This window comes from Xiphias gladius, chromosome 11 (genome assembly GCF_016859285.1).
Source record: "Xiphias gladius isolate SHS-SW01 ecotype Sanya breed wild chromosome 11, ASM1685928v1, whole genome shotgun sequence".
Taxonomy (NCBI): Eukaryota; Metazoa; Chordata; class Actinopteri; order Istiophoriformes; family Xiphiidae; genus Xiphias; species Xiphias gladius.
Window position 1 is genome coordinate 5,580,130 of NC_053410.1, and position 12,928 is coordinate 5,593,057.

The 12,928-nt window shown below is 40.3% G+C and overlaps 1 protein-coding gene across 7 annotated transcripts in view; it reads left to right on the forward strand.

Moving 5' to 3' along the window:
* ehbp1 (EH domain binding protein 1) overlaps nt 1–12,928 on the forward strand; it is a 150,247-nt gene that overhangs the window by 88,268 nt on the left and 49,051 nt on the right. For 4 of the 7 annotated variants that reach the window (XM_040139342.1, XM_040139343.1, XM_040139341.1 and 1 more), the window contains 2 exons: nt 9,922–10,072; nt 12,756–12,803. In XM_040139342.1, the coding sequence (XP_039995276.1) occupies nt 9,922–10,072; nt 12,756–12,803 (199 nt within the window). Of the gene's footprint in view, nt 1–9,921; nt 10,073–12,755 lie in introns of all 7 variants that reach the window. The other 3 variants (XM_040139339.1, XM_040139340.1, XM_040139344.1) reach the window with 2 other exon arrangements.

Below are 12,928 nucleotides of genomic sequence, written 5' to 3' on the forward strand. Positions count from 1 at the left end.
TCTGATTGTACTGTTTTTCATCCAAGTGATTATAAAAAATATCTTTGCTTGTCAGAGACACATTATAACGGACTACTTGTTACCTGGCTGTTGGCCCTGATTGCCAAACACTTGACAAGTGGAAAGATGAACTCTGTGAACTTTTGAAAGGTGCTATGTCCGTTACATTCAGGCAGCCAACTAATCACAACAAAGACACAGGAGTTGTGTGTGAGTTTTGAGATTTGAGAATACGTACTAAGAGTGGCATGTTCTCATTATAACTAAATTTAAATTTCATTATTCAAAAGCTCACATTATGAGCTCAAATTGCAGCAGTGATGTCACTTTTTCCACAGCAAATACCAGAACACAACGAGTGAACTTTTACCCCCCTATCCATAGACTTACATTAAATGCATCTAATCTCACATAATCCTGTAATCATTTGATAATCTCACAACTCCATAATACAAATATTCTAATTGCAGAAGGTCTTAAGACCCTCTGTTAAAAAAAAAAAAAAAAAGCTTTAATCCACAATTTTCTTCTCATGGATTCAGCCATTGAAAAGGCCTACCAGTAAAGGGTTGTCTTTGCAGCAGATATAGAGAAAAAAATGTCTATTTTGAAAATGCAAATATGGCTTTGTGCATTCTCCTCTTTGTCCACAGTTTGTCCTTTACCCCACTCCTCCTCCCCCTGTCCTCCCTCCTTTTCAACTTTCTCCAAGCAGTAATAGTTTTTCTCCAGGTCTCATTTTAATGTGGCCGCTGTCCCTTTCTTCTTTCCCCTCTCCCTTTTCTCTCTTCTTCCTCTTCCTTCAACCCCCCTCCTTTTCTCCTGCTCTCTCTTTTCTTTTTGAAGAATGTGCCCCTAATGAAACTAAATAGTTTGGTGGGGAGTTTCTTTGGACTGTGTGCGCGCTTGTCTTGGAGTGTGTGGGTATGTGTCGTGGCTGAATTGGCTGTAGCGGAGATCAAAGGCAGTCTCTAAATTGAGTGTGTGTGTGTGTGTGTGTGTGTGTGAGAGAGTGTGTGAGACGAGCAAGAGAAAGACAGCTCTCTCAATTGCATCACAAGAGCCGATCAAGCCATCACAGAGGAAAGCTGTAATACACACGCACTTACATACCTCATCTGAACACATGCGCCTCTCTTTCTTTCTCTCCTCTGTCTTTGTCAAGTTATCGCTTGCCCTGTGTTCTCGTTTGACCGAGTGGAAGTGTCAAATGTTTTTCACGTCCACCCTTTAGCCCTGGTGTGTGTCTCTCTCTCTCTCTCTCTCTCTCTCTCCCTCTCTCTGTCTTAAAGCCACTTTGCATGAATAAAATATGAAGGCTGAAGTCTTCAGACAAGAGAATATTTAATGTTTATTGCATATGAAACTGTAATCCCACTACTTTACTAAATGCCCAAAGAATTAGTTTTAGCTTAAATGGAAGGTTAATTACTCTATCCACATGTGTGCATTTGTGTGATAGAGTTTAGCATTCATTTGATATTTAAATGTGTTCACATATATTTGCATGTGTATGAGTACATACATCTAATATCCATGACGTTCTGCTGTCTTTATGTGGTTTGTGCTTTTGTCAATGTGTGACTTCACATGTCACTGATCTTACTTTACACTCTTACGCTGAACTTCACTCAGGAAGTCAGAAACGCAGTGTTCCTGTGATGCTTTCGCATTTGCGTTTTGCTGCATCTGAAGAGAGACTGGCAGGCTGTTTGTCTTCTTTTAAACATCCACTCATACAGAATTGGAAATGGAGCTTGAAAAAATGGAGGAAATGGAGTTGAGTTTATGGTGCTTGCTCATTCTTTATTTCTGTTTTAAACCATTAAGGAAATAGACTGTCATTTAAAAGTCAATATGTTTGCTTGTTTACTGTCTGAATGGACGCTATTCTTACGCTGTAGCAGTCTTGAGGCATATATAAGACCAGTCAACATTGTAACCTGGTTGAAACTGAAGTTTCAAGGCCGACATTGTTATTTTAGAGCTAAAAGAAATCCAATAATGAAAATGATATATGAGATGCTTTTTCTAAACATATTTAGGCTTTTCTGTACTGAAATTTCTTTTTACTATCAGCAGACATATACACACCAATACTGATATCTCTGCAATAAGCTGATATCTGCCAATTTATCGGCTGAGCTTATTGATCAGTCTACTTCAAGTCAACACTGTTGAGTGAAGTTCCTGATTTCCTGTTTTAGAGTAAACCCCCTCACACACGCTGACTGCCCCTTTTCGCTTACAAAGGATCCTGTGCAGTGATAGGTGACCTGTGTTTTTCTGTCGCCCACCGTCACAGATTTCAGCTCATTTTCTCTGTCTTTCTTTCTACCTCTTTCTTCCTGTCTCTGTCTCTCTCTCTCTTTCCCCCAGTAATTATCCTGTCTATTTAAAGGGCAGAACCTTCCCATCTTACTCGCCTGTCAGTGACGAGCTCCTCTGACTTTTGTGAGTGTGTGTGTGTGTGTGTTGAGTCGTCTCCACTCTACCTGTTCTACCTGTCCTCCTGTACAAGTGCCTTCGGTTAAGCATACACACACGTACACACTGCTGAGGACGAACTGTTAATTCAGCTGTGAAACCACAGTTACTTCAGAAGTCAAACACAAACATTTGTTTCCTCAAAAATATCAGCTTGATTTCACACAAACAAACCTTTGTTATTTGAATTTGGAGAACATTCAGCAAATCAATATTTGGCTTATTCTTACAAATACAAACAATATTCTCTGTAAAATACACACCATTTGAAGCATTTGCCTTGTACACATGCACCCATGTGCTGCAGCAGCTGTCTTAAAATAATAATTATTTTTATAGGGACAAGTACATAGCATGGACCAGTGCCATGGCTAATAAATAGAACATTTATAGTCTTGGCTAGTGTGCAGGCCCATCCCTTGATGGGCCTACATTCGGATACACACAACTAAAGAGAAAAATACATACAAGACATTACACAAATAAACAACAGTGAAATAAAAATACCATAAACCAAAACAACCTAAGGAAAAGCAATCAATCAATTATGACTTTATGACTGATCCCTTTTTTTAAAACCTGCTTGAACTTGAGTTTAGAATGATCCCAGTCATTTCACACATACACACCACAAATAGTCATAAGAAATTACATATATAATGTATAACCTAAAGCTTGGTTTTACACTTGGTTTACAAAAAAACCACAGCAACACACAGTCCGACATTCCGACGCACGCGCACACACACGCACACACACACAAACACACACAAACAAATTTGTAAACCCTAACGCATATACTTACACACCACTCCCGGACCTTTCCATTTGCACACAAACACACACCTACATGCATACACTTTCACACAGGTATACAACCCGCACCACTTCCATGCTGACATCTTACACATTTATATTTATGTACATGTGACACACACACGAACACACACACAGAAACACACTCACACACACGCACACGCACACACAGACCCCTATCATGGGCACGCACCCGTCGAATCATAATTAGGCCGTGTCCTGGTTCTTTGATAGCCATGTACAGTGGCTCTTCTTTAATTCTTTATCAAATGCATTGATCACTGTGGGCCTTGCACGCCCATTGATCCGTGCACTCCGTCTGGAGCCAGCCGATAAGCTACCTTCTCTCTCTCTGTTTCTCTCTCACTTGCTGTTTCTAGCTCTCTCTCGCTCTCTCGTGCTCTTATTTATGCTCTCTCTCTCTCTCTCTCTCTCAACCAAAATTTGAGCAATAAGGAGTATTCAGAGGTATGTATTTCTAAATTTGGTGTGATGTGATATTTTAAAATATGCTTATATTGTTGTTGAATTAATTACAATATGTTGTGGTATAATTGCAAATAACTTAAGTAATTGGAAGTCTCTGTAGCGTTTTCCAAACTAAAGACCACATTTCCCATAAATCCCATTGCTTCCTGCCTCAAAGAAGATGTTGCTGTTTGTTTCCTCTCCCCTTCTTACCACCAATCCTGTCTCCAAACCTGACCCTGGCGGTACAAAGCAGATTAGAGACCAGCGGAGGCAGTGTTTATTTTATAGTAATTATAACTGTAACAATAATCATCCAAAATTAACAACATTGTTGATGGTAAAATGCTTTTGTTTGATTCAACTGAACTGTTTGCTCATTTAAAATGTAAATGGTAGGTATTATGAGACCCAAGTAAAAAGAATTGCTACTGAACTGCTTTGACTCCCACCTGTACACCTCAGTTATCTAATAATCGGTACAGTACAGTATAACGGTAATGGGGCCAGCTGCAACAGCTTCAAATCAGACTTCCAGTACCAGCAGAAACTCACTCAAGTTTGCCTGTTTAATAGGACAAGAGACACTGTCTGAATTTAGTGATGATTAGTCTCTTTGCCAACTGTTTTGGTGAACAGGAAGTTAATTTGGGATCTTTGTCACTTAATTATTCTTTATATATTAATACACTTACCTGGTGAAGATCTTCAGAAAGTAGACACATGGTGATCTGGTTTTAGATAAGCCATTACATGTTTAAGTATGTTCTTGTATCACATTATTGTGAATATTAGCAGTATATTAACATAAACCGGGTACAGGATCTGTCAACTGTGTGTTTGTTTGTTTGTTTGTTTGTTTGTTTTTCTTCTGGTATAATGGCTTTGAATGAAAGTAGCAGCAGTTTAACCACTGACTGAATTCTTCCTACATCTGCATCGTGTCTGGATCATTATTCTGGTGTTTGAAATAATGCTTATGAGTGTGATTACCCAGCTATGTGATTGGTTTTCGTGTGCGTGCGTGCGTGCGTGCGTGCGTGCGTGTGTGTGTGTGTTCTGTAGCTCTTTAGCATGTGTGTGTGCCTGGACAAGATAGAGACCTAAAGAACCTCTTGACTGTGAATTAGCCTGTCATGACAAATGTCTGGAACTGCATGACCGGCTGCCAGACTGGCTGGCTATCTGGGAGGTTGGCAAACCCTTTTAGATAGTGATTGTGTGTTCATCCCTGTGTGTATGTGTGTGTGTGTGTTTTGTGTGTGTGTGTGGCATCACTCGATGCCCACGCCAGGTCTCTGTACATGACCAGTGGTGCGTGCCCTCCCTCCCTCTTTCTCCTTGCCCAGAAAAGAGCAACCAAGGCGAAAACCTGCTCCCCCTGCTCAAAAAGAGCTTCCAGAGCGGAGAGGGGTCCTCACCCCGACGCCAAGCCCACAGAGGGGCCCTCTGTCTCAGCCTCTCACTCAACCGTTTAGCCTCTCTTCCCCTGGAGGTTCCTAGCAGTCAATAGAAGACACAGTACACAATTGTTCTTGCTGTCGCCATTTAAAAAAGGAAAGTCTCTTCTCCTCCTGAGTCTCCATTCTTGAAGCTGCTCTACCCACTGACCACCAGCTGACACGCTTTCACTCCTCCTTTTTTCTACCTCTTTTTTTCATCCTCGCTTTGATCATGTAACGACGTGGCTGGTCGCGTTTGTGTGTTCTGCTATTTTTCAAAGTTGCGTCCTAGTGGCTTTTACATCCACTGGTTGTTATTTTCCTGTGTTGCCAAATAAAATGGCTATGTGTGTTTATTTTCTCTGTTATGTATGATTTTCATCGCCACTTTGGAAATAGCGAGCGTGATCATTGCTTAGTTTCGGCATTATGTCCACTAGGTGGCATTTCATCACCACTTGGTCAACAACTTCCCCCCATGACTGAAAAAAAGTTCTGGTATATCGTGTTCCTACAGAACAATGAGTTGTAATTGGGATGTCAGTGTTGGTAACAGTTGGGTGACAGGCATCCAATCTCAATAGGTCCGACAAAGGGCTGGAATTTTAAAGTACCCGAAATAATGTATGGAAATAATGTACCCTCACCCACATGTGCATTATTTAGAGCTTTGAATGACCTAAACACCATACCAGCAGCTGATTTATACGGGGTGGAGAAATGCGTTAGAGGCATAAACTTTTTTTTTTTGTGTTTGTTTTGTTTTTTTAGCTCAGATGTTGAAGTCTGTTTTGCGTCTCGCTAGTTGAATTCATGGTCACTTTCTCTCTGGGCACTACCTCTGTACTGTGTCCAACTCTTGGTTTACATTACTTTTTCCGTAGCGCTCTGGGCCTTTTGTGTGGGAAATGAACATTTTAGATTTAGTCATAAGTATATTTGCATAGTGTAAGAAACTGTAGTTTTACACTTGCATCATGAATGTGTTTTTTGTTTGATAATAAAAACCAAAACATTAGTTCCACTTTATGCTGTTCTTTTAGTTCCTAAAGTTGAATATGAGATTCCTTTTAAAATCACACATGTACACAAGTTAAGATTAGATCCTAGGTCATGTCACACATTTTCCTCTACACATTGAAAAGCCTCTCTTCTCCACTCCTCTCCTCTCCTCTCCTCCAAACATATTCTCATATTCTCTAATCAGTTTCTTTGTAGCTGACTGAGCTAGGTGCTATTCAGATGCCTTTTTTCTATAGTGTTAATCCTAGCCTCTGGATAGGCAAAGTCAGTTTCTTATTTCCTGTTCCCAAAATGGCCGACAACAATAAAGCAGTGGGATGTTTTGCACTGTTTTTTGGCCTGAGCTGTATGTATATATACACAGACACACACACACACACAGGCACACTTAAACTGGTAGTTGTATCCATATTTGGAAAGGCCAGAATGAATATCAGAACCAGTCCATAGCCAGAGGGCCATCGGTGATATTACTGTTTATCATATTACATTAATAAAAGCCAGGAGAATTCTGCAAAGAAAACATAGTAAGACAGATGGAAGTGAGGATTGGTAGAAAGAAATACTGGAAGAAAACCAAACAGCAAGTTTAAAAAAAAAAAAAAAAAAAAACAAGTTTTTTATGTTACGACGCATTGCTGCGATCCGCTAATGTTTGTTAACACCAACCCATTTCAAGGCGGTCTAGCTATTGAAAATGTAATCCATTGTCTCCCAAAATCAAATGTTTCATCTGCTAATCAGAGATCATTCATATGAAGTTTTTCTAAAAGGCCTAAAAGGTATTTCAGGCAGTCCACCCAAGCGCACTTCTCGTCATAAACCGCTTCCCGGCCTCTGGCTTTTTCCTCTCAACTAGAAAACGTGATAGTTGACAGTGCACTGACAAAAACCATTCTCATCCTCTTGTTTTTATCAATTTTCGACTTATTTCTAACCTTCCATTTTTATTTAATTTTTTGAAAAATATTGTTTTGTTTTTTTTTTCCACTTGATTTCTTTTATGAATAATAACACTACTACATGGAGTTGCTGTCATGTGGTTTTCCACAGGGGTCATTCTTGGGTCCTCTTATTTTCCATTTATATGGAATGCTCAGGTAACATTAATGTAAACACATTCAATTTCCACTCCTCCACTGATGGTAATTAGCCATAACAAAATTAAGTATGACCTATTTGTCACCTTCTATTTTTATTTAACATTTTAGAAAAGATTGTTTTATCGACATTGAATAGAAATGGTATTACAAGGAGTGTCTTTGTGGCATTCCACAGGGATTACTCTTAGGTTTTTTACTGTTTTCTATTTACATCATGTGTCATGTCACACAAAAATTGAGTTTCCACTGTTACACGGATAATAATGAGCTATATTATTGGTTAAAACCTGGTTGGTTAACATCCAGTGTGTATTTGCAGCTCATTTCTGTATTTGGTTGCGTTTTCCACTTTGCAGCATTTTTTCTAAATGCTGCGTGTGGTTTGTCAAATTGGTGAAAATGTTTTCTGAATTTGCTTGTGTTTGATCTATTTGCATGTGTTTTCACAAGCTGCAGTGCATTGAACTCTCAGGGCCACTGTAATAATCAATTTCTTTGACCCAAAAAGTCCTGTCAGCCACCTGCCAGCCTTGGAGCTCTCTCTATCGATGAATGTCGTCATGTTTGTGAAATCTAGTTTCCAACAATTGACAAAATAGCCATGATTTAGTTGTTAAAGAATGTATTTTGTGTTTTTAACTGTTTATCTAGTTTTGTCTTGTAAAGCACTTTGTAATGTGGTTTTTGAAAAGTCCTATACAGACGAAGTTTCCAGGTTTACGGATACCAACTCCCAATTTCTTTCAACTTAGATATCACAATTTGTTGCCTGGAAGTGTGCGGACTGAGAGCTGTGAAAGAAGTGTTGTTATGCTTCACACCCTGCTTTCCTACAAGCAGTGTCAACACCTGGTTCTCGCTCATCTCCTCATTCTGTATCTCTCTTTCTTTCTCTCTCTCTTTCCCTCTGCACTGTCTCTCTCTATCTCTCGCGCTCTCTCTTTCTCTCTCTTTACCAGTTTCTCTCTTAAGGTGTGCTCCCTTTCACCCTGTGAGCATCCCCTTGGGCTCTCACAAACATTCACACACACACACGCACACACATACACAGAGTGCATTAGGGTTGCTGTCATTTACAAAACAGCCCCATTGTCCCAGTTTAACAATGGCTACAAGCAAACAATTGACATGGAAATGGAGAGATGTAGCTCATTAGCGGGCGCTGCTTGTTTTGTTAATGGATAAATGGGCGGCTTCAGTAGGCCAGCCCTAAAACCCATGCCTCAATATGGAGAAGCCTGATTAACAGAAAACCATAGGGAGGGAGAACAGTGACAGAGAAATGCAGCTTCACTCTCCCCTGGGTCGTATATGGTGGTGTATGTTTTGGCGAGGGGGGAGCAAGGTGGAGTTTTCAGACTTTGTGAGCATTTGTGTGTTTGTGCTTAGATTGTGTCATGTAAGATGAGTTTGTGTTAGTTTATGTGCCTCGTAACTTCTGCTGTTTTTGTCACAGAGGCTTAAATCATGCAGGCAACAATATTTTTTCAATTTAGCCTCATCCAGAATTGACTACTGCAGTGCATTATTCTTCGACTGCCACAACTCCAGTCTTAGAAATATGACAATTCGACAGCCTGAATACTTTTGAATCAATGTGCTTCCTCAGTACTTTGCCCCATCTGCTTTTTGGAGCAGCTTTGAATTAATTGCATTTTTCTCTCTGTTCCTGCATCTTTTTTCTGTCCCCCGTGTTCTGGAAATCACACTGTGACAGTCTTGTAAAAAAACTTTATTTTAAAAAACCTGTCTTGGACATTTGTGCATTTCCCAGCTGGTTACCGTTTGCACTTATGCCCTATACATTGAGTGTGTGCTTGTGTGTGCTTGGTGGGGTCGTTATCAGTTAAGTGTTTGTCAATTGTTATCATCAAGGTTTTCCTGTTTGCTCTGTGAGTGTGTGTGTATGTGTGTGTGGGTGGCCTGTGCTATCAGTAAGATCAGATAGGATCACCCTGAAAATGGCATTTCTGTCATTACTCTGATGGTGACGGCTCAATACTGTATCTGTCCAGTGCCAAGATGGCCTGTGTGTGTGTGTGTGTGTGTGTGTGTGTGTGTGTGTGTGTGTGTGTGTGTGTGTGTGTGTGTGTGTGTGTGTGTGTGTGTGTGTGTGTGTGTGTGTGTGTGTGTGTGTGTGTGTGTATACACTCCTAACTCCATAATGCAGTGAGATGTGTACATCCATTTTGATAACAAAACTTTTATTTTGTGTTTGTAGTTGTTGGTGTGTCTGCGAAGGTTTTATTATGTTGCATATGTGTCTTTCTGTATGTGTGTGTAATGAGTATAGTGGCTTACCTATCTACAGTGTACATTCTTAAAATTGTGATTATGTAATAGCATGAATTTGTATAAACATTAAGTAGTATGCATACAAACCTGTGTGTGGCTACAGTAAACAAGCATTCTGAATCATGTAACACCTCATCTAAGATCAGGGATTTCCTTCTTCATGATTTATTGTCTGAATCTCATAACATATATTCATACCTGTACAAAGCTGAATGAAATTCTTTTGTTCATTTTTTTTTTTTTTTTTTTTTTTTTTTTTTTCATATTTGTGCACGTGTGTTTTGCAGGAGCGAGATGCAGAGCGGCGAAGACAGCTGAGAGAGCGAGCCCGGCAGCTGATAGCTGAGGCTCGATCCGGAGTCAAGATGTCTGACATGAGTCTGCTTGATGCGTCCAGCACTGAGAGAGGGAAGGGAAGCAAGGCTAGCCCTGCTGGAGGTCAGCACACTCCTAAACACACATGCACACACAGAGTCAAAGTCAGCAACAGCCAACCTAAGAAACATAAACATTTAGCCTTTATGGACGCACAGAGTTTTTATTTACACTTTATTTAAACTCATTAACATACTTTCAGAGTTGGATTAAAAGCCTTTGCTATTAACATACACTTCCTAACACTTACAAATGCTCATTAACTATAATACAAAGAGAAGTCACACTAGCATGGTTTTGACATACACTCACTTTCTTCATACACACATGCTACTACTCTCACATTTCCATTATGCTCACAAAGGGGTTCTGCCTAATCCTCAGAGAAAAACAAAATGTCATTTGACAACGGCCGCGGGTCTAAAAAGCACCACACTCATATTCAGAACAGCAATTTACCCTGCGACTCCTCCCTTGCCTTGTTCACCCAGTAATTGTTAATCAACACAACACATTGTGCGACCAAATTATGCTCAAAATACCAAACACTTCTAATAACGGCTTGCAGGGGTAGAAAATGCTGCCATGCGCATTTCCTACTGCTTTCCATTTCCTTGAAATTGGGGTTATTACGATAATGGCTATTATTAGGCCTCTCTTGTCATTTGTTTCGGATTCCTCCACATTACACCCCTTTTTTGGTTCTACTGTTCAGGTAGATGTGGTGCAGTGCTTGCAGGAAGGTGAGAGTGTAGACAAGTGAGGACGAAGAGTGTGAGAAGTACAAAAGGCAGCTATAAAATTAATAGTGTAATTGTGAACAAGGAGAAGGAGAGAAGAAGGCTCTTGATGTTGTAAAAGTAGGGATGATGGAGGATGACTGGTTGGCTGTGGGTTCGATAGATGAATAAGATTAGATGGAGAGACGACCAAACATTGAGACATAGCCTCTTGCTGAGTGCCTCAGGTATAGGTGACAGGTAGGGATGAAAAAAAAGAAAAGAAAAATGCCTGTTACAGTTTCATTAAGCACAAAGTGACCTCTTACAGTGTGTTGTATTGTTTGACCAATGGCACAAAATCCAAAAGTATTCAGTTTAATGTCATATAAAACAGAGAAAAGAAGAAAATCCTCACACATTAGAAGCTGGAACCAGAGAATGTTTGCCATTTTTGATCGGAAAATGACTTAAATGATTATTCGATTATCAAAATAATTGATTAGGGATGAGTGAACAAATCTAAAACTACCAAACCCTAAACAACAAGAAGTGAGATCACTGACTTGTAAGGTAAAATGACAGAAGAAAGACAGTGAGGCAGAAGGGGGGTAGCACTTGATTTTTTTGCTCTTTCAGCTTTTCTGAATTGGACTAATTGTTGATCTCATTAAAAATGGAGTTGGAAGAAAGAACGGAACAAGGGAGGAGGAGGAGGTGAGGAGAAGAGAGAAATCCTGTGGGCTGTGATACACAAGGCCTGCCGAGCAGAACGGCTAATCCTAGCCCCCACACACCCTCTCTCTCTCCTTCTCTCCCCTCAACACCATTCACGGTCCTTTAATGCAGCTTGGGCTGCCCCCTCCAAGTGTCTGCCCGCAAAGAAACTTTCCAAACTCCATCACCATGGCCTCCCATTAATTAGGCCTGAGCCAGCCACGCAGGAACGGTGCTTGCTAGCACGCTTCGCATCGCAGCTAGCAAATTAGGAAAAAAAAAAAAATCAGGAAATGCTGTTAGTTTGATTTTCACTCCTTCCCTCTTTGTTCTTGGTCCCTCTCCCCATCAACTAGTAAATAGCAGAGAAGGGAGCTTGCAATGTCAGAAGCTGTTTACTGATTGTTTTGTTTTAATCCATGGTGGGTTATCCATGCAGCTAGAGCTGCTCAGGTCTCCATCTGAGTTTCTTCTAACATGTTTTTTCTTTTGTTCCAAATGTAGAGACACTGTTCTATTGAGCCCCTCAGGAGACTTAATGGAATATTTGCTTTCATGTTTTTGTGGTTTTTGTTTGCCCTACCTCTTTTATCTGGAAATAGAAAGACTGGCAACAGATCTTTGAATGAGGGAAATAAAACAGAGGTCTCAGTTTCACTTTGTGTGTCAGATATCCTTGCGCCCATGCACATAAACCCCATACAGACACCAATCAATCAAAGTCCCTCATTGTCACTCAGATGGAGTCTGCCTCCTTTTCATACCATGAATTTGGTTGAATACTAGATTAGTTAGTTGTACTGTTAGGTAGATTTATTAATTAGTTTCATACACAATCCTGCATAGCCACACTAGGTTCAAAAAGTCGCCGTGAGTGCACTAAAGAAAAGGGTGAAAATATACTTGCAAACAGACAGGCTGACTGCTGTTTTCCCAAGTGAACTGTAGTGCTGAAGGGGATATGTGGAAGGGGAGGGGGCGGGGGGCATGTTATGGTGGATTTTGAGACATTTAAGAAAAGGATTATTGAATCGAGTCACTTAACATGTATTCAGAATACTGTTAACACAAACTAACCAAGCTTTTTTTTTCCTCTGCAATCCCCCCTATGTATTTTCATTTTGGCCTTTTATTCCTTTTACACCCATCCTTTTACTTCTCCTCACTTCATCCCTCTCTTCTCCTTCCTTACATCTTCTTCTTTCCTTTCTAATTCTATAATCCTCATTTTAATTTCTTGTCTCCCTAATTCACTCTCTTCAATATTTCCTTCCTTTCGTCTTGCCCTTTGTCACACTCCGTACCCACAGATGTTTCGGACGGAGTGAGAAGTCATCATGAGGATGATGGTGACAGGGGTGAGGATGAGGAACAGGGGAGGGCTGAGGAGAAGAAGCTCCATTTTGGTGGTGGTGGTGATGATGATGATACTGTTGCTGCGGCCACATCTGCGTCTGCACTGGTTACTAACCCATTGCCACTG